At 33.3% G+C, this 20290-nt stretch overlaps 3 protein-coding genes across 7 annotated transcripts in view; all 3 read right to left on the bottom strand.

The window, feature by feature from the left end:
• Positions 1–2000: 2000 nt before the first annotated feature.
• Positions 2001–7185, bottom strand: LOC147833090 (uncharacterized). 3 transcript variants are annotated; one of them, XM_087290590.1, is made up of 7 exons: positions 6957–7084; positions 6778–6869; positions 6602–6688; positions 3071–4710; positions 2896–2978; positions 2665–2739; positions 2001–2474 (listed from the first exon to the last, which is right to left on the bottom strand). In XM_087290590.1, the coding sequence occupies exons 4-7, from the start codon at positions 3111–3113 to the stop codon at positions 2331–2333; spliced, it is 345 nt and encodes a 114-aa protein (XP_087146716.1). In that variant the 5' UTR covers positions 3114–4710; positions 6602–6688; positions 6778–6869; positions 6957–7084; the 3' UTR covers positions 2001–2330. The 3 variants fall into 3 exon arrangements, 2 of the variants coding, with proteins under 2 accessions (XP_087146716.1, XP_087146715.1); XR_015513405.1 differs by lacking the exons at positions 2001–2474; positions 2665–2739; positions 2896–2978 and having other exon boundaries at positions 4191–5197; positions 6957–7185; XM_087290589.1 differs by lacking the exons at positions 2001–2474; positions 2665–2739; positions 2896–2978 and having other exon boundaries at positions 4191–4710.
• A 2118-nt stretch (positions 7186–9303) lies between these two features.
• On the bottom strand, positions 9304–20173 carry gnly (granulysin). Of its 2 annotated transcripts, XM_087290592.1 has the most exons (7): positions 16953–20173; positions 13679–14003; positions 10863–10914; positions 10565–10630; positions 9861–9949; positions 9691–9762; positions 9304–9607 (listed from the first exon to the last, which is right to left on the bottom strand). In XM_087290592.1, exons 4-7 carry the CDS (start codon positions 10614–10616, stop codon positions 9446–9448), a joined length of 375 nt encoding a protein of 124 aa, XP_087146718.1. In that variant the 5' UTR covers positions 10617–10630; positions 10863–10914; positions 13679–14003; positions 16953–20173; the 3' UTR covers positions 9304–9445. The 2 variants fall into 2 exon arrangements, with proteins under 2 accessions (XP_087146718.1, XP_087146719.1); XM_087290593.1 differs by lacking the exons at positions 10863–10914; positions 13679–14003; positions 16953–20173 and having other exon boundaries at positions 10565–10749.
• The window catches only part of stac (SH3 and cysteine rich domain), a 41735-nt gene continuing 38514 nt past the window's right edge, over positions 17070–20290 (bottom strand). For both annotated transcript variants that reach the window (XM_087290581.1, XM_087290582.1), the window contains one exon: positions 17070–20222. In XM_087290581.1, the coding sequence (XP_087146707.1) occupies positions 20124–20222 (99 nt within the window). In that variant the 3' untranslated portion in view covers positions 17070–20123. The remainder of the gene's footprint in view (positions 20223–20290) is intronic.

Here is a 20290-nt window from a genome sequence, read left to right as displayed (position 1 = left end):
GTTGTACAAGTGAATTCTAATGTCCTCCTAACAGTACATGATATGTGTTTAAAGATTGAGAGATGGGAAATATTTTCACAGTTAAATCTCATTTCATTACCTTGGAAGGATTGCACACATCATTATTGTTGTCCTGAATGGTGACAGCTTGTTTCATCTCATTTTGTCTCTCAGTAGCAGCTGCATGAAATATAACTTCATACATGAAATATTGTTTGACAGAGATTACAAGTAAACATTGTGCACCAAACAGTAAATATCTTACCAAAGAGAATGATGAAGGATCCAACGATACAGGTGAGATACATTGCTCCTTATTTTTTGTCATTTGAATATTGCTTAAGCTCTAACATCGATTTTTTTTTTACTTTTGCTGTTTTGCTGATGAGATCGAAGAGAAAGCTGTGAAAAGTAAGTGTGAAGTCAGTCAAACCTTCCCCTTACTCTCTTAACTACAAATATAGCCCAGTGTTTTGTGTTAATTTATAAAAATATTTAGTTTCACTTGTACTTTAAATTACAATGAATTATTTTTTCTTTTTCAAATATCTCTCATATGATATTTATCAGGCCAAGGACATTTTTACAGTGTTTCCTAATATTATTTCTTCTGGGTAAAGTCTTAGTTCTTTTAGATTGTCTGGAATCAAGGCAGTTTTACTTTGTTTTAAACAATGTCAATATTATTAGCCCCTTTAAAAAGTCTAACAGAACAGAACAAACCACTGTTTTCCAATCAACTTGTCTAATTAACATAAGCTTGTTAAGTCTTTAACTTGCACTTTTAGCAGAATACTATATCTTGCAAATAGAAAAAAAAAATATATATATATATATATATATATATTGCAAATACAAAATAAATTATCATTCACTCATTTACTTTCGCCTTAATGTCTATTGCAGTGAATTCCCTTCCAGCCACAACCCAGTAGTGGAAAACCCGGACACGCACATGCACACGCACGCACGCACGCACACACACACACACACCATATATGGCCAATTTAGTATATTTAATCTGCATATTCAAATGTTTTTACTCGATTGAATGGGCGTTATCAGTGGTTATCAGCTGATGGATATGGACCAGTAGAAGCCTTCTGCGCCTACTGGTAGGCTCAGAAGGTTGTTATCATCCATCCACATGATTAATCAGCTATAAATCACAAGAATTAACAAAAGTTAATTATAATATTAATTAAATTTCCCATTAAATGTATTTTTTTAACGTCTACCCCCCAACCCTAAACTTAACAGCCACAGTACTATAAAAACAGAACCGTATCTGGAGCCTTCTCTATCAGTATAGCTGATTAATTATGAGAAAAACTTTCCGAGTCTATAGGCGCAAAAAAAACCTACTAGCTAATAACCACTGATAACACCCATTCAATTGAAGTGATAACATTTGAAGCGGGTGATTCAATCCACCTGTATTGTTGTATATGTCTTTGGACTGTGTGTGAAACCGGAGCACCCGGAGGAAACCCACATGAACATGCGGAGAATGTGCAAACTCCATACAAAAATACCAACTGACCCAACCAGCGACCTTCTTGCTATGAGGTGACAGTGCTAACCACTGAGCCACTGTGCCGCCCCAAAAGAAATGATCTATTAAAAAAATATTTCATTCACCTGATAATTTAAGTTTTAAATAATTTAAGGCTAATAATTTTGACCTCCACTGTACACTAAAAAAAGCAGGGTTCCACACAATTCATTCATGTTGTCCCAACACAAATTAAGTTAACTTAAATTAACAAATTAAGGCAACACTTTTTTACAAATTGTGTGGATTGGACATGAAAAATGTTATTGTTCCAATGAAATCCCAAGAATTGTGTTGTTTCAGCTCATTTAAAAAGAAGTACTTTGATGAGCAAAAAATAAATTTTTTTGAGTGTATTTTTATTTATTTTTCTAGAACATCAGCTGTTATCTTCATTTTTCAACATATATATTTTATTTTCAACTGAAGAAAAACGAGGAGTACATTATGGCAGATTTTTTATTTTTACAGGAGATATGACAACTTTATTGACAGAAATAAATGTCTTTACATAAAAATTATTAGATTTTTAACGAGCAGTAAATGAGAAACAGCAAAAACAAAATCTTCCAAAACATGATAAACATACATATTTCAGAACATTTAAAAAGCATTTATGACTGAATGCATTTTCTGATTTAAGGATTTGTCCAGTGTATAATGAAGTTTACAGAAACCAGGGGTGGCATTTTCATCTCATGCTTTTACCAAAACAAACAAGTGAGCAATCCTACTTAAAGAGTTGATGTTTTAATGGACTGTTTACAGTTGTCTTTTACTTGCACATTTTATACCTCTTGCAGGATTGTAGAGGACCTCTTGGGAAAAATTTTCTTAAAACTTTCATTTTTATCTTTGTGGCGATCTTTAAACATAGTTTCCTCAGAAACCTGTTGACATTGCATGCAGCTCTGATTTTCTGGGTGAGGAGAAAAATATTAATATAACTGTATAAAAAATCAACTTACATCACAGTAAATGAACAACAATAAAAATATTTTTGTCCAATACATTTCTCTGAATGTACTACTTTATTTACTGTTTAACTAATAGTATAAATGCATAAGTATTGGTCTGTGCTTTGAAAAGAGAAAAACAGAAACATTTACCTGGTTAACCTGAGCAATTATCTGGGGTAAATATTGGTTTATGGCTTCCAAACATATACAGCATGTTATGGCATCCTAGAAAGAGAGAATGAATTAAGGGGTGTCTATCAGTGAGACCCTTGGTATAATACTCACATGTCCTCCAAACACAGTAAAGCTTTAGGTTGTACATAATACGTGTTAAAGGTTGAGGGATGAAAACATTCCTTCAGTTAAATCTCATTTCATTACCTTGGAAGGATTGCACACATCTTTCTTGTTGTCCTGAATGGTGACGGCTTGTTTCATCTCAAATTGTCTCTCAGCAGCAGCAGCTGCATGAAATATAAATTTAACAATACAACAAAACATATTGCTCAAGGTTGAACAAATCACACAAGTTAATATTGTTTGTCCAGTATCTTACCTAAGAGAATCATGAAGGATCCAATGATACAGGTGAGATACATTGCTTGGCAATTGTTATTTTCTGTTATTTGTATTTTAAAGTATCAGTGCACTCCGACAACTGCCTTTTCTCTCTGGGTTTGCTGATGTGAGGATATACTGTATGAAGCTGTTAAACATAAGTGTGAAGTGAAGTCAGTTGAACCCTCATCGCGAAAGCTCTGTGAAAATATGGCTCAGTGAAAGAATTTTCATGTAGGCTTTTTCAGGTTTATTTTACATTCACATTTATTCATTTAGCAGACATTATTTTTATCCAAAGCAACTTAATAAGAATAAAAGAAGCACTTAAAATCACCAGAGAGCAGCAATATATGACAAGTCTAAGTTAGTTTAGCAGTTTAATCTTTGTTTATATTATTGTGTCCTTCCCTGTAAAAAAAGTTAAGGTAACTCAAACCATTTAAAGGAAACCAATTGCAACAAACCATTTAAGTTAAAAAAACTATGAGTACTGTGAACTTAATCCATTTGAATAAATGAAGCAATTTAAGCACAGCAAAACCCAATAAATGAAGAGAACTTCAAACCAACGGAGTACTGTAAAACCCATTAAGGCAACTCAAACCATTTGAGTTAAAAAAAACTAATCTATACTAGTACCATGAACTTACTCCATTTAAGTTGAAGTAATGAGGTATTTTATTAACTCTGATTTCAAAACTCTTTTCAAATGAGTAGAATTCACTTTCAGTATTTTTTGAGTTAATACTCATTTGATCAAATTGACTGCTGGGTTTTACAGTGTTGTAATGAAGTGTTTGTAGGAAAGTGTCTTGTGCATATGGAGAGGAATCACACAACAGCTAAAATCCTCTAGGACTTTAAATGTAAAATTAAAAATATTTTTTTGTCTTAAAAAAAGAAGACATTTATGCACATTTTACACCTATTTGCATTTCATTCAAAATCTCTTTTAATGATAGTTTAATGGGGCTCAAACTATATGTTTTGTTTCTAAATAAAAGAGCTGATGTTTAAATTGATTTGATCCAAAAACATTGTACATTTCTGGTTACCCCATTCTTCGAAATATCTTCTTTTATGTTTAACAGAAGAAAGAAACTCATACATGTCTGAAGTGGACAGACGACAACTTTAATGAGAGAGCAACTGGTCTTTAATGATTATCACAAAAAAATCATGAAAAACACATGAAAATTATTGGAATTTTAAACGTGCAGATGACATAAAACATAACATAGTTACAGAATAAACATCAGTCTATCACATTTCTTACTGGATGTAACTCTTAAAATAGAAGTTCACCCATGAACATTTCCTCACACACACAAGAGGTTATTAACAACATTAAAACATTAAAAACAAGATATTCTGAAGAATGTTGGAAAAATAAAAAAACACTGACATCCAGGAACCATCAGTCAATGGCTATTTTTTCCATTATTCTTCATAATATCTTCACTTGTGTTCAACAGAAGAAAGGAACTGAAACAGGTCTGGAATGAGTGGAGGATGAGTAAATGATGGCAGAATTTTCGTTTTCAGTTGAACTATCCCTTTAATTGCATTTTCTGAACTGATGTTTTTTGTTGTCGCAGAACCTCCATTTTCTGCAGGTGTCGATAGGAGTGTGTCCTGAAAAAAGAGCCTTCATTACAGAGCTTTTATATCCATTGCCTATAGAATAGCAAAGGCGACGCAACAAGAAAATCCAGTTTCTGCATGTTTGATTGATTTTCTAAAACGCAAAGATGAAAGCATCCTCAAACCTCAATCAATGGAATGATATATGCAATTCAAATACAAACACACATGGAAGTGAACAAATATCAACAAGCACTTTACTGCATAGGCTACATACTTTTTGCAATCAAATCATGAAAAGCAGCTTTGCTATATTGTAAAAAGAGATGCTAATTTAGCTAGTCAATGTAAATGTACCCATTGGACAGTGCACAGTCACAGTGAGTTGTTAAGAGCAAAGCTTTATCTTGGAGCAAGTTCCTCTCGGACCGCCGCCAGGGAAGATTGTGTGCATTATACGGTCTCGAAGTCGGCCTGCTCGCTGAAGACATTTCTTTTGAAAAACTGGTATGTACATGGAACAGACTTTGTGTATCTTCTGTAAAAATAAATAAATAAATAAATAAATGAATAAAATAACAAAATAATAATAATAATGATAATAATAAACAGAAACACAAAGGACTTTATGATTCAATACAATGTAGAGAATGTAGACAGACTTTTTGTTTGGGGAAATAGTTTTTTCTTTCTTTTCATTTTTATTGTTTGCATTTTTAAGCTAAAAATTAAATGTCATTTCTATTTTAAAAAATTGCTTGGTAAATTCTTTCTTCAAAACAAATCAAATTTAAACAAATAGTGACACAAGCTGTCCAATAAATACATTGACATTGATGAAGTCTCTAATTTAAAATGGAAATAAAGCATTAGTATGCTTCACTGAATAAATAAAACACATAATACAGTTTAATACAGACAAAAAAATTTTTTTTAAAATCTTTTTCAGATATACCCGATGTTTGCAAAACAGAGCAAAGCAACATTACATAATATTAATGTATATAATATATATTAATAAAATAATATAATATATAATATAATAATAACTCCTGGTGTGTGTGTGTGTATATATATATACCAGGAGTGCCCAAACTCGGCCCTGGCCGATATCCCGCAAAGTTTACTTCCAACCCCAACCAGACACACCTGGACTAGCTAATCAAGCTCTCACTAGGCTTTCTAGAACATCCCTGCAGGTGTGTTGAGGCAAGTTAGAGCTAAAATCTGCAGGACACCGGTCCATCAGGAAAGAGCTTGGGCACTCCTGATATATGCAGTTGAAGTCAGAATTATTAGTCCCCCTGAATTATTAACCCCCTGTTTATTTTCCCACAATTTCTATTTAACGGAGAGAAGAACACATTTCTAAACATAATAGTTTTAATATCTCATTTAACTGGTTTATTTAATCTTTGCCATGATGACAGTAAATAATATTTGACTTGATATTTTTCAAGACACTTCTATACAGCTTAAAGTGACATTTAAATTTATTGTTTTAAAACCAGCATAACTATAGCTACCCTATATTTTAAACCAAGTTAAGCCTTTAAATGGCACTTTACGCTAAATACTATTTTGCAAAAAAAAAATAATAAAATTAGTAAAATATTATACGTAATAAATATAAGTACTGTCATCATGCTGGCAAAGAAAATGAGTTCCAAGAAATAGGTTATTGCCGCAATTGGGATGTATCTGAAAATGATAAAAATATCAAAGGTGGGCTAATAATATTGTCTTAAACTGTAAATAAATGTTTTAATCAATTATGTAATTTTTATACTTTGTAGTTTCATTCAGAAAACTGTGATGAGTCCAATGAATCTTGCTTCTCATTTCAATTTGTTCATATCAAAGTGTCAATAACTTGTTTAGATTGACTCAAATAGGCTACTTATCTCCAGTAACACTTGGCTTCAAAACATTAGAAAGTTACCTCTTGCATCTTTTGATATATTGTTTGCTTTGCTCGACGTACAGCTTCTTGACAGATACAGCAGAAGATGATGTTCGGCCGCACTTTCTGAATCGGAAATTAGGTTAAAAACAGAGAATAACAATTTTCAGTTGAAGAAGTGAAAGAGTCTGAATGAACGTGTGTGTTGTCCATACCGCTAAGTGCTTTCCATAGTTGCTCATCAAACTGTGTAGACTTTCGAGCTGTGAAGGCATCTCGGGAGCTTCATTTTCAATGTTTGCAAGGGCTTTCCAAGTAAAGAAAGTAATGAAATCGTTACTTCATTTTAGATATGCAATCGACGGATTGGAAAATTTAGTTGCTGTTATCTTACCTGAGCAAGAGATCAGAAGAAGAAAATTAATAACAGAAAACATTTCGTCAGATTACCCTGGTTAAGATAAAAAAAAATCCATATGCACACACAGAAAAAATAATAGAAAAATAGCTATACTGTGCACTGAAAACTTCATGGTCAGTTTTTTTTTTCTTTTTTTTTGCAGTGTTAACTGTTTTTTTTTTTTTTTTTTGGTCTGGTGTGTTAAACTGTTTACTCATGTCCTGTAAAATAGCTGAAAGAAAGTGAAAATATACCACAGTGCTAAACGGTTACTTTGACTTTATTGTGTATTTGGATCTCATAGGTGGTGGCAATTCTTTATGGAGTCCAACAAATAAAGACAAATTTACAACTAATTATAATCAAAACCAATACCAAAACAAGAGAGAATATCATTAAACTAAAACAATAGGAACAATACTGAAACCAAATAAAAAGACAAATTTCCACTAAACTGTAGACACCAATACCTCGACTAAATATAGACAAACTTACAAACTGAACAGACTGAACCATAACTACAGAAACCAGTACAGTAAATATATAACATACAATTCATTTAAAACAACAAAGATCAAACCAAAGGTGTTACTAAACACTGTTTCAATAAGTGTTTCTTTAAAATGTATTTAACTTTACATGCTGGGAATTACACAAACATCAATGTGAATATAACTTTAGATATATGAAAGACATCTGAAGTTATATTTTAAGCAAAGAAACTCCTTTACCTGAGATTTGAGCTTAGATAAATCTAACTTGAGTTTTCCAGCTGGACTGGCCATAAATGTTATAGACATGGCATAAGGAGGAATGAATGCTGCTCTGAATGTATTTGTATTATTATTATTTTTTGGAACAACATCTTCCCCTGGTTTTGTCATTAAAGTGTCTTTTTCAGAATTTTTCAATTTACTGTGGATTATTGGTTTTTTCTGTAAAGGTGTAAAAATATTTTCATTTTTAAAAGCATTTATTCTTTATTTTCAGATAGAGATCCAAATCACATATTATATTTTAATTGTTAAAACATTTTTGTGATTGATCTGACTGCTCAAATATGAAAAGTAAATTAACACAGACTATTTTAATTCATTTATTACTTAGTCTTTTTCAATGATTTTCAATGAATTTTAGTGTGAATTTATAAAGAAAAAAGGGAATTTTCCAAGATACCATTCATTCATTCATTTTCCTTCGGCTTAGTCCATTTATTCATCAGGGGACAAACAGCGGAATGAACCACCAACTTATCCAGCATATGTTTTATGCAGCGCATGCCCTTTCATCTGCAACCCTGTTCTGGGAAACATCCATACACACTCATTCATGCACACACACAAATACTACAGCCATTTTAGTTAATGCAATTTTCCTATAGTGCATGTCTTTGGACTTTGGGGAAAATCGGAGCACCTGGAGGAAACATACACAAACACGGGTAAAACAAGCAATCTCCACACAGAAATGCCAACTGATCCAACCAGGCCTTTAACCAGCAACCTTCTCTCTGTAAGGCGACAGTGCTAACCACTGAGTCACTGTGTTGCCTTCAAAATATCAATTTTTTAAAATACTAATTTCCTAACATTTCTGAACTTTAAATGTGGTGTTAACGTCTAAAAAAAATAATATAAACATGTATGAAAAAAATGAAATCGTTCATGTTTGTTTTCTTCAAACCACTTTTATTTACAAAAGCATTTACATTTGAATAATTAAATTGCATTTGAAATATTACAAAATATTTTTAAAGTAACACTGTTAATTGTTTTGAACTTTGTACACCTCAAAAATGTTCCTGTAAAGATTTTAAACAACAAAACTGCCCTTACTTTTATAACAATAAAAAAAAAGATTATTGAGTAGAGCAGGATGGTGGCTCAGTGGCTAGCACTGTTGCGTTGCCTAACTGAAAGTAGGTCACTGGTTCGAGCTGGTTGGCATTTCTGTGTGGAGTTTGCAAGTTCTCCCTAATTTTATGTGAGTTTCCTCCTGTTTCCTTCACAGTCCAAAGACATTCAGTATATGTGAATTAAATAAACTAAATTGGCCGTATGTGTGTAAATGTGAGCGTGTATGGTTGTTTCCCAGTACTGGGTTTCAGCTAGAAGGGCATCCATTCTGTAAAACATATGCTGGAATAGTTGGCAGTTCATTCCGCTGTGGCGACCCCTGATAAATAAGAGACTAAGCTGAAGAAAAATTACTGAATAAATGAATGATTATTGAGGATCATGTGACAAAGCACAAGAATAAATTCCTGAGTTATAAAGCTGTAATAATCACCTGCAGAAGACACTCATCATGATTATCCCAAGAAAACTAAACAAAAAAAAACTGCCTGTTGATTTACCTTTATTTTGATCAAATGTTTAACTTACAGGTTTCAAAGTTACAAATTATAAAGGTTAACAAATGATAAGATGAGGAAATGACAAAAAAAATAATCAATTACAAATCATGCTTGAACATTCACACAGTTACATATTTTTGCACAGTTTCAGGTGAACACAGATGGTGTGGGCTCGGGCACCAGCGAGCAGATCATTGATCAGTTTATTTCTATATTTTCGCACAAAGTTTCTACATCCGGGTATTCTTATTTTTCTACAGATCGTATTAAGCTGCCGATTGACCTCGTCCTGCACAGAGACAACAATAAATCAAGGTCAAGGAAAAACACTGACTATATAATGAGTTTAGCAGACAAATATGTTTTACAAACCTTAGAAACAGTTTTTCCAACACCGACTATTACTTTCCTCATGACATATTTACAAATAACACAAATGGCAAGCTGAGGGAGAAATAAACACAGAAGCTGAAATGTTGGGCAAGACAAGAGTGTTTAGCAGTTTCCTTTGTTAAATATGTGAAGATGATAACTTTTTTTACCATTTTGTTGTCATAATCATCGATTTTCAACCCCTGCACATCCAGAAGGTCCGATTGCTGCAAGATTTCCATCTGAACATCTGAAACACCTTAAAGAAATCACAAAATAGGGTAAAACTTTGGAACACAAATAGATATGACAACTGCACATGTAAAACAACTGTATACGGAGTGGTTCTGTATACAGCAACTGACAGAGCAATTATTTAATTTATTGACATTGCAAAAATATTTCATGTGACTCTGGATTTCAAAATCAGTCATAAGTGTCAATGGGAATTGGAAATTGAGAATAACTGGGAAAATAATAGGACTATATTTGGCCAAGATAAAACTAGTTGAAAATATGAAATCTGAGAATAAAAAATGTAATACTTAATAAAAAAAAATATTTTGACAGATTTACAGAACAAAATATCTCAGTGGATTATGGTCTTTAAACAATACTTTATTACAAAAAAAATAAAAAATTTCTGACCCATGCAATGTATTTTTGGCTATTCCAAAATATCAAGCAGTGCAACAAAAGACTTGTTTTGATCCAGTCGAATCACACATTATTTTTAAATTGCCAAAACATTTTTGCACTTAATTAATCTGAGTGCTCAAATATGAAATATTTTGAAAACTAACCATGAAAAAAACAGAATACTTTAAGTCCTTTATTAGGTGTTTATTTCAATAAATATTAGAGTGAATCTCACCTGAACAGAACAGCAGAGACCCCAAAAGGAAAACAAGTGCTATTTTTGTCATCTTTGTGTCACCGTCTGCAATAAGCAATCTAGTAAACTGCCTGCCTGTTATTTTGGCCAACAATTATATTTGTATTTCCAAATTAGAGCGGACGTTACATTTGCTGACATACAAAATGTTGACATGCAATACTACTGTCAGCTTATTTCACGCACACCAAAAACTGTGAAAGGTATGAATTCACACTTCATGACTTTTGCGAAAAAATGTTCACAAGTCCACCCATAAAAATGAAAATAGACTCACTCAAGTGGTTCCAAAGAGTTATTTTTCTGTTGAAGTTGAAATTTTGATGAAACTGTAGGAAATAAAAAATATTTAAAAATACAATGAAATTCAGTGGTTATAGTCGGATATTATTCAGTGGTGCAATGTAACAAATTACAAATACACAAATGACTGTAATTGAGTAGTTTTTCTCAGGAATAATTTAGTAATTTTATGTGTACTTTTACTTTACCACCAACATGATTTCACTAAGTAAGACATGTTCCTGGATTAACATATATGTTGACCCTGGAACAACATTCCAATCAGCCAATCAGAATTAAGGGATATACGTTTCCCATTTATGTTTAGGCTTACAGTTAGGTTTATGCACTTCTACATGATTGTTATCCAACTATTATTTCCCTCTGATATTGGGAATAATTGAGAGTTATGGTTGTGTTTAGGGGTAGATAATAGGTATGAATTACATTTTTCAACAAAAATGATGTTCCAGGATCAACACAGATGTAAATCCAGGATTGCATCATCCTTGCTACTTCAAGACGAAGATACTGAGATAAGAAAACTCTGGTTAGTTGTAGTGAGTTAGGAATCATGTTTGGTGAATCAATTGTGAGCTGATGCGGGACCAGCCGTGAACAATCATAAGCATGTGATCCTCTTGAAATTAGTTTATAAATAAAATTCACTTATATTGGATTGGCTTAGTAGAATAATCAGTCCCGGGATTCCCATCCAATATGCATGGAAAAATCACATCATACAGAAGGATCTCAAGACACATGCAGTAAAAAAACTACTTATTTGGGCTGAATTTAAACAAACAAATTAAGTTGAGCATTACAAAATTTAATTTTAAATTAGATTTTATATGCAGCAAACATGTACAGTGTGGAACCATTGAAAGTGTCCAAGTGTCCCATTACATGCAAATACTGACTGTTTAGGTTAGAGATGCCCAAACTAGGACCTGCGGGCCATCTCATCTGATAATAGTTTCAAGATTGTAATTTAAATTAATTAATTTATTCATTATTTTTCTTTCCAGCTTAGTCCCTTTATTAATCTGGGGTTGCCACAGCGGAATGAACCACCAACTTATCCAGCACATGTGTTTACGCAGCAGATGCCCTTCCAGCCGCAACCCATCACTGGGAAACATCTATACACACTCATTCACACTCATACACCACTGAAATTTAGCTCAGCCAATTCACCTATAGCACATGTCTTTGGACTTGTGAGGGAAACCGGAGCACTCAGAAACCCACGCGAACTGTGGGTGAACATGCAAACTCCAGACAGAAACGCCAACTTACCCAGCAGAGGCTCGAACCCATGAACGTGAACGTGCTACCCACTGTGAAACCTCGTCACCCATTTAAATTAATGTAACCTTTTATTTATTTTATTGTTAAGCTAAGAAAAAAGGCTATCTGAAATTAAACATTTCAATTTAAATGGTGTAAATGAATCAGATTTAGTTTAAAATGTGCACACGACAGATAGAGGAAAATGCAGAGACTTTGGTGAGTAAATCAAGGCAAAGACAGTTAGAGGGGTCTGGATGTAGACCTGGTCCAGTGCAATCTGAGCTGCATCCAATGATTTTTAATGCACTCACCTAACCCCACCCCTAACCCAACCCGTCACAGTGACGTCACTCACTCCATTGAGTGCATTGTGTCTGACATTGCATTGCTGAGTGATGCAGTCTCAGCTTGCATCATAAAGGCTGCAACCAGATACTATTTAAGACAGCTTCTGCTTGACTAGTGTTGTTCAGCATTAAACTCCACTGTGTTATAAATATGAATTTTATAATATTAAATATAATAATAATAATATTTAAAATAATAATAAATATTTCTTTATTGCAATAAGTTATAATTAAAAAAGGTATACTGCATTAGTTAATACAATTCAAAGTAAAGTTTTCTACTTATTTTTTGTAATATTATGAAAAATTATAATGAATTAAAAATGAAATTAAGTAATGAAATTACCCATGGCAACTTTATTGTAAAACTGTTTGGTATATGTAGTTTTGGCCCACAGCTTTCAATTATATTCGGTTTTTCGCCCTTCATACGAAATTTAGGTACCCTAGAACATTGGTGCTCAATCCTGTTCCTGGAGATCTACCTTCCTGCACAGTTTAGTTCCTACCCTGATCAAATCCACCTGAACCAATTAATTAGGACCTGAAATCCACTTGATAATTACAGACAGATGTGTTTGATAAGGGTTGCAACTGAAATCTGCAGGAAGGAAGATCTCCAGGAACAGGATTGGCCACCCCTGCCCTAGAAGATGATGATGAAGATGTATGAGGACTTTGGCTCATACATCTTCACTTATGGCTTTAAACAATCACTACATTTTGTACAAAAGGTTATGTTTTCACAGACAAATGCACAAATAGCATGCAAACACAACAACCTTTCACATCGTAAAACTCGCTACTATTGAGTTCTTTTAAAAGGGCTACTTTTTACTCATATATTGAGTAGTATTTATTCACAACACATACTTTTACTCAACTTGCCAAGAAATGGTATTTGAGTATGATTTTTCAGTCCTTTTTACACTGATAATATTCTCTTGAAAGCATGAATGACTTGATTATTCTGTATTCTCTCCATCAAAAAAAAAAAAAGCAGCCTTAGGGGATTTTAATAATGTTTCGATCTCTGTCGTCATTTATTTCGTTTTTTTTCCCCTTGGTTTGTAGACAATTCAACCAAATACGCCTCAGAGAATTTATATTCGGTGTGGAGAAAGTAGAAGACATCGAGATGGTGTGAAGTGTCACAGTTATGTAAATGTACCTGAACGATGCATTGTTTTGAAGAGCACCAGTGGTTCCAGAGAGATTTCTTCTTCTTCTGCCAGTCGTGTGCTAATGACCGCTGTGTTGTGCTGGGTGAACAGCAGCAGCTCAGGCCTTTCCAGGCATCTGATCAAACTAATTAAGGAGGCCAACTCTATTACCAGATTCACTTCAGACTCGCTGACGGCAGTGACAAAGAACAGGACGATGGCGAAAAGGAGTCAGAGATGAACAATGTCTGCTCTCGGCTCATTTAGTGAATTCCTCCTGCAGGCATCAGACAGGACAGCGTCTCTCATCAAGTAATGATGCTGAACGTGTACCTGCAGTTATCAAACAAGCATTCAGCACTCTTACTTCCTTATGCATTCATATGTGCATTTGGATATTATTATTTATGAAAGACTGTAAAATAATTGATTCATTTATTTAAAGTCCTGTAAAAGTATTTATTTAAGTCCTGTTATCAATGAAAATGATCATGTAAAAATGCTTTGTTGTTAGGACTCAAATATGGTAATAATATGGACAAACCCAAACATTGGGTTAAATAAAAATTCAATATTATCCACTGGGTCTGTCTGTATTGGACCAAAGAACACCACAATTTTAGGGTGTATTAATATTACTGTAATGTTTTGCAGGCTTTTTCTTGTGCTCATTTTCTGCACACACCGGACTTAAACTAGACATCATATTGACATTGTACCAAAGTCCTTTTAAGGCATAGGTCTCAAACTTAATTCCTGGAGGGCCGCAGCTCTGCACAGTTTTGCTCCAACCCTAATCAAACATAGATGATCCAACTAATCAAGGCATTCCAGAGTAGACACAACTCGATGAGCTGTGTTTTATTAGGGTTGAAGCACAACAGTGTAGAGCTGCGGCCCTCCAGGAATTGAGTTTAAGACCTATGCTTCAAGGCAAGTCATTTCCCTCGGCGGCCATCTCAGGCAGTATGCTCAGGCATTGAGCATGGGAAAACATCAAACGGTTAAATTACAATTCAATTTTGAATTAGGAATACATAATAAAACCAAAAAACTGTATCTTTAGTTTCATTTTTAAATGTTGGAACCACACAAAATCTGCAGAAATTTCCATCTGGTTGGAGCCCCTCTCCCAGAGACTGGTCAGTCTATAGCGATCGCTGATTGGCTTCTGCACTAGAGGGCGGGGCTTCATTCACCATGATAACCATTACACTCTTCCCAATTCAAAACTATATGAGTGACGCATCTTGTGTACTATAATCTTAGGTTGTTCCCCAACATTGTAGAAGGATGCATTTTGTTTGGAAATGAAAATTGGTTGACATCAGAACCCAATGTCAGGCTGACGTCAATGTCAAACATCAGGTTGCATTTTGGTTTCTTTCCAACGCAACCTAAAAACAACAAAATATCAGCGTATAATGATTTTGCAGCTTGATGCTGTGTGGACGTTACAAATATGACTTCTATCAGACATTGGATGGCAACGGTTGCAATAACTGACCAATAAATGTCATTATTTTATGTCAATATGACGTTGGTTTAAGATGTTGATTCGACATTGAATTCTGGTCTTAAACCAACCAAATATTAACATCATTTCACATCATTATTGGACATCAAAAAAATGTTGATCTTAGATGATGGTGACCTAAATCTAACCTAATATTAATGTCTAATGACGCGGTATGTCTGAATGAGCATAAAACAAGAAAAAGCCTGCAAAACAATAATATTAACGCAACCTAAAATCTGTGTGTTCTTTGGTCAAATACAGACAGACCCAGTGAATAATATTGAAATTTTAACATGGGTGGATTCTTAGAATCTTTCTGTATGGTTTTATTTATTTTGTTGACAAAAAAAAGGATTTAGTAGAAAGGTTTAGGGAATTAACCTTTAAAGATATAGCCGCTGACATCTTTGCATTGATGTTGTCATTTGGTGCCTGCACAGTAGTGATTCTGAAGCTAAATATTAAGGTCTCGGCAGGCATTTATAATTCATTAAAACAAAAAAGAATTAGTAACTGCTATATAAAAAATCAACTATTTTTGCCTTACGAGACTAATGTTATTTCTGTTACAATATTCATTTGAAAGCTTAGAATAAAATGAGTTACTTTTTTCATAAATGATCGTAAAAGTTGGCCATGTGAATGTCTTGTCAACTCATTTGCAATTCATACCTCTGAATGTTTTTTTTTTTTTAACCAAAAAATAATTAGGTTATATCAGAAGTAGTTTAAATTAATTCAAAGGTAGTCTTAAAATGACTTAAGATAAGTTTTCTAGTGATGGATTCAGATTTCTGCCTTCCAATCCGTCCAGCATGGATCAAGGTTTATCCTTTTTCTCATTACTTTATTAATATGATTTTTTTAATCAGTATTCAATCTTTAAATGATTTTGACTAATGAATAAAGTTAACACATTCTTTAATATATGAATGTTCAGTGCATTTGCCTGTCTCTTTGTTACTTTATTTGTAGGATGACCTAACCAGGTCAGAGGTCTTGGAGACCTTAAGTGGAACCGAAGGACTTGATGATTGAAAACAACTGTTTTCCTGTTTGTAGTGCTATGTGCCAATTCTGTTTACAGTGATTTTCTTGTTTATTCATATAAACTTTGTGTAGTGAGAATATAACTGGCTGAATGTAGATTTTTACCAGTTTTTAACCAGGTTTGATAAAGACGGCTGAAAGTACACTCAGCCTTGGGTAAGAAACAGATTGTACTTTGAGTGTGTGTGTTCTATTCAATTTTGGATCCTTTTAACAGGTCCGAGGTCAGCTCTAAACAGTCTAGTGGATGTCTGACGTTTATATGTTTGAGATATTGTTCACAATTGTATGTACGCACCCACATTGAACTTTTCCTAGTCTATCTGTGTTTTAAGCAGTCAGGTTAAAACACCTATATGTATAAGGCAGTTAATGATGTTATGTTAGAGTATAATTGTTATTGACTTATAATTGTAAGCAGAGCAGTCTACGATCTCATTGCGAGGGTTGAAGCTGGCTTCTGCTGATGAGACTGAAACTATCTTTAGTAAACTTGATTTATTTATTTGAATCTCTGACTCCAGCTCTTCCTCATCTGATAGATGGTCATTTTTGGGTTAAACTGTAAAATATTCCTACACTAAATCACAATAAGCGTGATTTGATCATGTAATTCGTAAACAGTAACAGGCTAACACTGTAGATTACTGACTTTTTTGTAAGTAATCCACAACACTGGAACAAAGTTCTGGAAAATTAAAAGTCATAGTTACATTTTTAATCAGCAATGATGCTCTTAAAAGAAGTCTTTTAACGTCACACCTCACATCATGTCTATCTGAAAAAATAAATGTGATGTAGACTTATTGACACACAAAAGCACATCACAATTAAATCAATAAATAAATTTTAATTCTGTACATAAAGTATATACAAAGCATGATGCTGTAGCTTCATTTCGCTCAAATGAAAACATTATCAAAAGACCAAATGAGTTAAATTATACATATTTTTTAAAAATCTTATCAAGAGACAGAGATTATGTATCCTTTTAACCAGACAATACATGATGCCTATACCTCCGTGACTAGACTCAAATAAATTAAACATCCATTTAAATATCCTTACTATTATAGTGCAGCAAAAACATATCCCTGCGTCATGCAGCCTTCAATAATCAAAATTCAAATGTGAAAATGTTTCTTTGTCCTAAAATAAAATATCTTATTAATAAAAAGATAATCGGTACAGATGACATATGTTTGAAATATCAAGACAGCCCAATACGCAGACATTGAAAAAACAGATGTTTTTTTTTGCTGAGATTTGTTTGCTGAAGCTTTATCAGCCCAGTGTTTTTTTTTTAATTAAAGAATAATTATTTTCTATTTTTCATTAGAAGTTGCATCTGAATAGATCTGTTCTCTTCTGCACTACTCTCAGAAGCGTAAGTGGGAAATAATATTCTGGAAGAGCAAGTTAAATTAACATAGTTGTCAAATTGTTCAAAGTGTTTTTGACAGCAACCAAAAAAGCACTTGTATGTTTATTGAAAAAATGTCTGAAACATTTTTATGGAAGAAAAAAACAATAACAATAATAATAAATTACTGAAAAAAATGAAGCATTAAATATGCTGCCTTAACATTAAGATAATTCAAAAAGCAGCGCAGTGATTTGCAATGCTATAGTGAATATCTGATAGTGGAAAAAAATAGCATGGTTGATGACCCCCATGTACTAACATTCAATAAATTAAATACAGAAAACACAATTCTCCTTCAAAAAGATGAGAAAAGTAAAATAAATGACACTTACATTCAGCAGTTAATGCAGTTAAAACGCATACAATGGCCCCAAGAAGTATTTGGATAATTAAGCAAGCATATCATTGCAATAGAATAACAAAATATCAAACCGAGTGGCATTTAATGAAATGCACAACTTCCTGAAGGTTTTGAATTATAAAGAATTAAGACATTCATTAAGAATAAAGGCATTCGGATGCACATATTGGTCTATTATTAAAAGCAGACAATGCTAAATTGCAGATTGCTTTCGAAATGCTACAAAAAAAAACTGTCGACTTTTCTGCCTGTTAAGTTAATTCGTCAATATTATGATGCATTGCTGAAGTGTTTTTTCAAAACCAACTTTGTCATCTGAGTGTAAATCTAGAATCAAAAATAAAAAACATAACACTCTCTAATCATTGCTGATTCTAATACAAATCAATAACATTTGGTGTAATTCCTCAAACAACAGCCATGCACCCTAAAGTAACAGTTCACCCCAAAAAAGGCTATTATTTACTACCTTCACTTGTTCCAAACCTTTTTAAGTTTCTTTCTTCAGTTAAACACAAATAAGGATAATGTAAAAAAATCCTGAAATGGGAAAACAAGTAGCCATTGGCTGTTTTCTTCCAAATATGCAAATTAGATTTCTGCACAAAAATGAAATATCGCATAAAACATTTGTGAATAAAGCACTGTTTCAGTGCAACGAGTCAAAGACAATAAAACCATCACTTGCTGATAAACATGCTGCAAATATTAAAAAAATTTGTGGTAGGAGAAGCCACTGTGGGGCTTTTTTATATAAGAAATTACTTGCCTCAGAAGATGTCGATGAAATGCAATGAACACATCGTGACTTTTGGAGATGTGATAGTTCTCTTTCGGCTGAGCAGACAGTTCTCGAAGATAATGACTAGGCCTGCATGGAATCTGCACGATTTCCACACATTTTTAGCCCATCATTAAGTCTATTTATTTACTTGTGTAAATGTGAGTAAATTATTCAGTTTTAAGTTGATTTCAGTAATATTATTGACTAATATGAAAATGTAAAGAAAATGTATTTGTAAATTTTCAGTCTTTTAGTAGGTATATTATTTGAGAGACTTGCTTTGTTTACCAAATGAGTAGATCTAATTGGATTTACATTGTAAACATGAAATAAAAGTAAAATAGGTATTATTTTTTATTTCGTATATTAAGGTTTTAGTTACAATACTCCCAAAATCATTGCACATAGATGTCTGCAGATTCTGTCTGGGTATGGTGATAACACTAAACAACTTTGTTGACGGACTTTAACTAAGGCATTTTAGAATAACCAAAACTAAGACCAAGGTTTATTTTTATTATTATTTTTCAGCTATGTTTCACCTTTTATTGGACAGGACAGTGGAGATTATAGAAAAGTGTGGGGAGCAGAGAGACGGGAAGGATTGGCAAAAGATCTTGAGCTAGGAACTGAAATCACGCTGCTGTGAGCACCTCTCAGTGCTATATGTCAGGCTATTGGCGCCAACAGTTTTGTGTTTTATAATGTGGTCAGTCTGCTGGTTTGTCCATTTGCATCAATTTGTGTTATCACAAGATCTGATAAAACAGAATCACATGGCCTTTTTGATGCACATGCTGTAATTTGGGCACATAACTTTTTATGTGCATTTTCAAAATTTGGTTCAAAAGTTAAGCATTTTTAATAGAATATTCCAAAATCTGCATTGAAATATATGAAAGAAATCATATTTAAGTCATTTGTCTTGGCTTCCATAATTCTTCCAAATAACTTCCTTCAGAAAAAAGAAACTCAAATAAGATTGGAACAAGTTGGGGGTGAGCAAACAATGACAAGATATTCGGTTGAACATCAAGTGTAAACGGGGGCAAAACTTTTTTTAAGTTTAGTGAAATTAGTTCTGAGAAAAGCTCTGGCTTTATTTGATTGCAGAATTTAATGGTTTTGTTATTTTAATAAATGAAATGCATACATTTTTAAATATCCAAATACTCTTCCGGGTCACTGTACATTCATTTTGTGTCAGTGGAGTCTCCCGGCCCCTCCTGAGAGCCCTCCAGGTTCTTGAGGCAGTGGTGGAGCCATCGTTTTGAAATGTCTCTTTTACTTTACCATTGAGTGTTCTTTGAACCTCATATATTCTCCAGGACGTCACAGGGCACATATCCTCTCTTTTTCCCACTGGCTACTCTGATGAAGCCATTGTGTTCGTTCTCACCGCTGACACAAATCTGAAATCATGATCATGAAGCAGTTAAATTGTGCTGTTTGTGGTTAGAAATGTTTAGACTGATAACAT

Source organism: Danio rerio, chromosome 17 (genome assembly GCF_052040795.2).
Source record: "Danio rerio strain M-AB ecotype USA chromosome 17, GRCz13ab, whole genome shotgun sequence".
Classification (NCBI taxonomy): Eukaryota; Metazoa; Chordata; class Actinopteri; order Cypriniformes; family Danionidae; genus Danio; species Danio rerio.
The sequence above is the reverse complement of the archived record's forward strand: the minus strand, read 5'-3'. Positions and strand labels throughout refer to the sequence as shown.

Coding starts and splice junctions, on each gene's coding strand:
- gnly (XM_087290592.1), bottom strand. CDS start 10,616: ATGACAAAAATAGCACTTGTTTTCCTTTTGGGGTCTCTGCTGTTCTGT. Junction 9,950..10,564: donor GTCTCTGCTGTTCTGTTCAG/GTGAGATTCACT, acceptor GATTTCTTTAAG/GTGTTTCAGATGTTCAGATG. Junction 9,608..9,690: donor TTGGAAAAACTGTTTCTAAG/GTTTGTAAAACA, acceptor GTCTCTGTGCAG/GACGAGGTCAATCGGCAGCT.
- LOC147833090 (XM_087290589.1), bottom strand. CDS start 6,999: ATGTTTTCTGTTATTAATTTTCTTCTTCTGATCTCTTGCTCAG. Junction 6,870..6,956: donor TCTTCTGATCTCTTGCTCAG/GTAAGATAACAG, acceptor TTACTTGGAAAG/CCCTTGCAAACATTGAAAAT. Junction 4,711..6,601: donor TATATCAAAAGATGCAAGAG/GTAACTTTCTAA, acceptor CTCTTTTTTCAG/GACACACTCCTATCGACACC.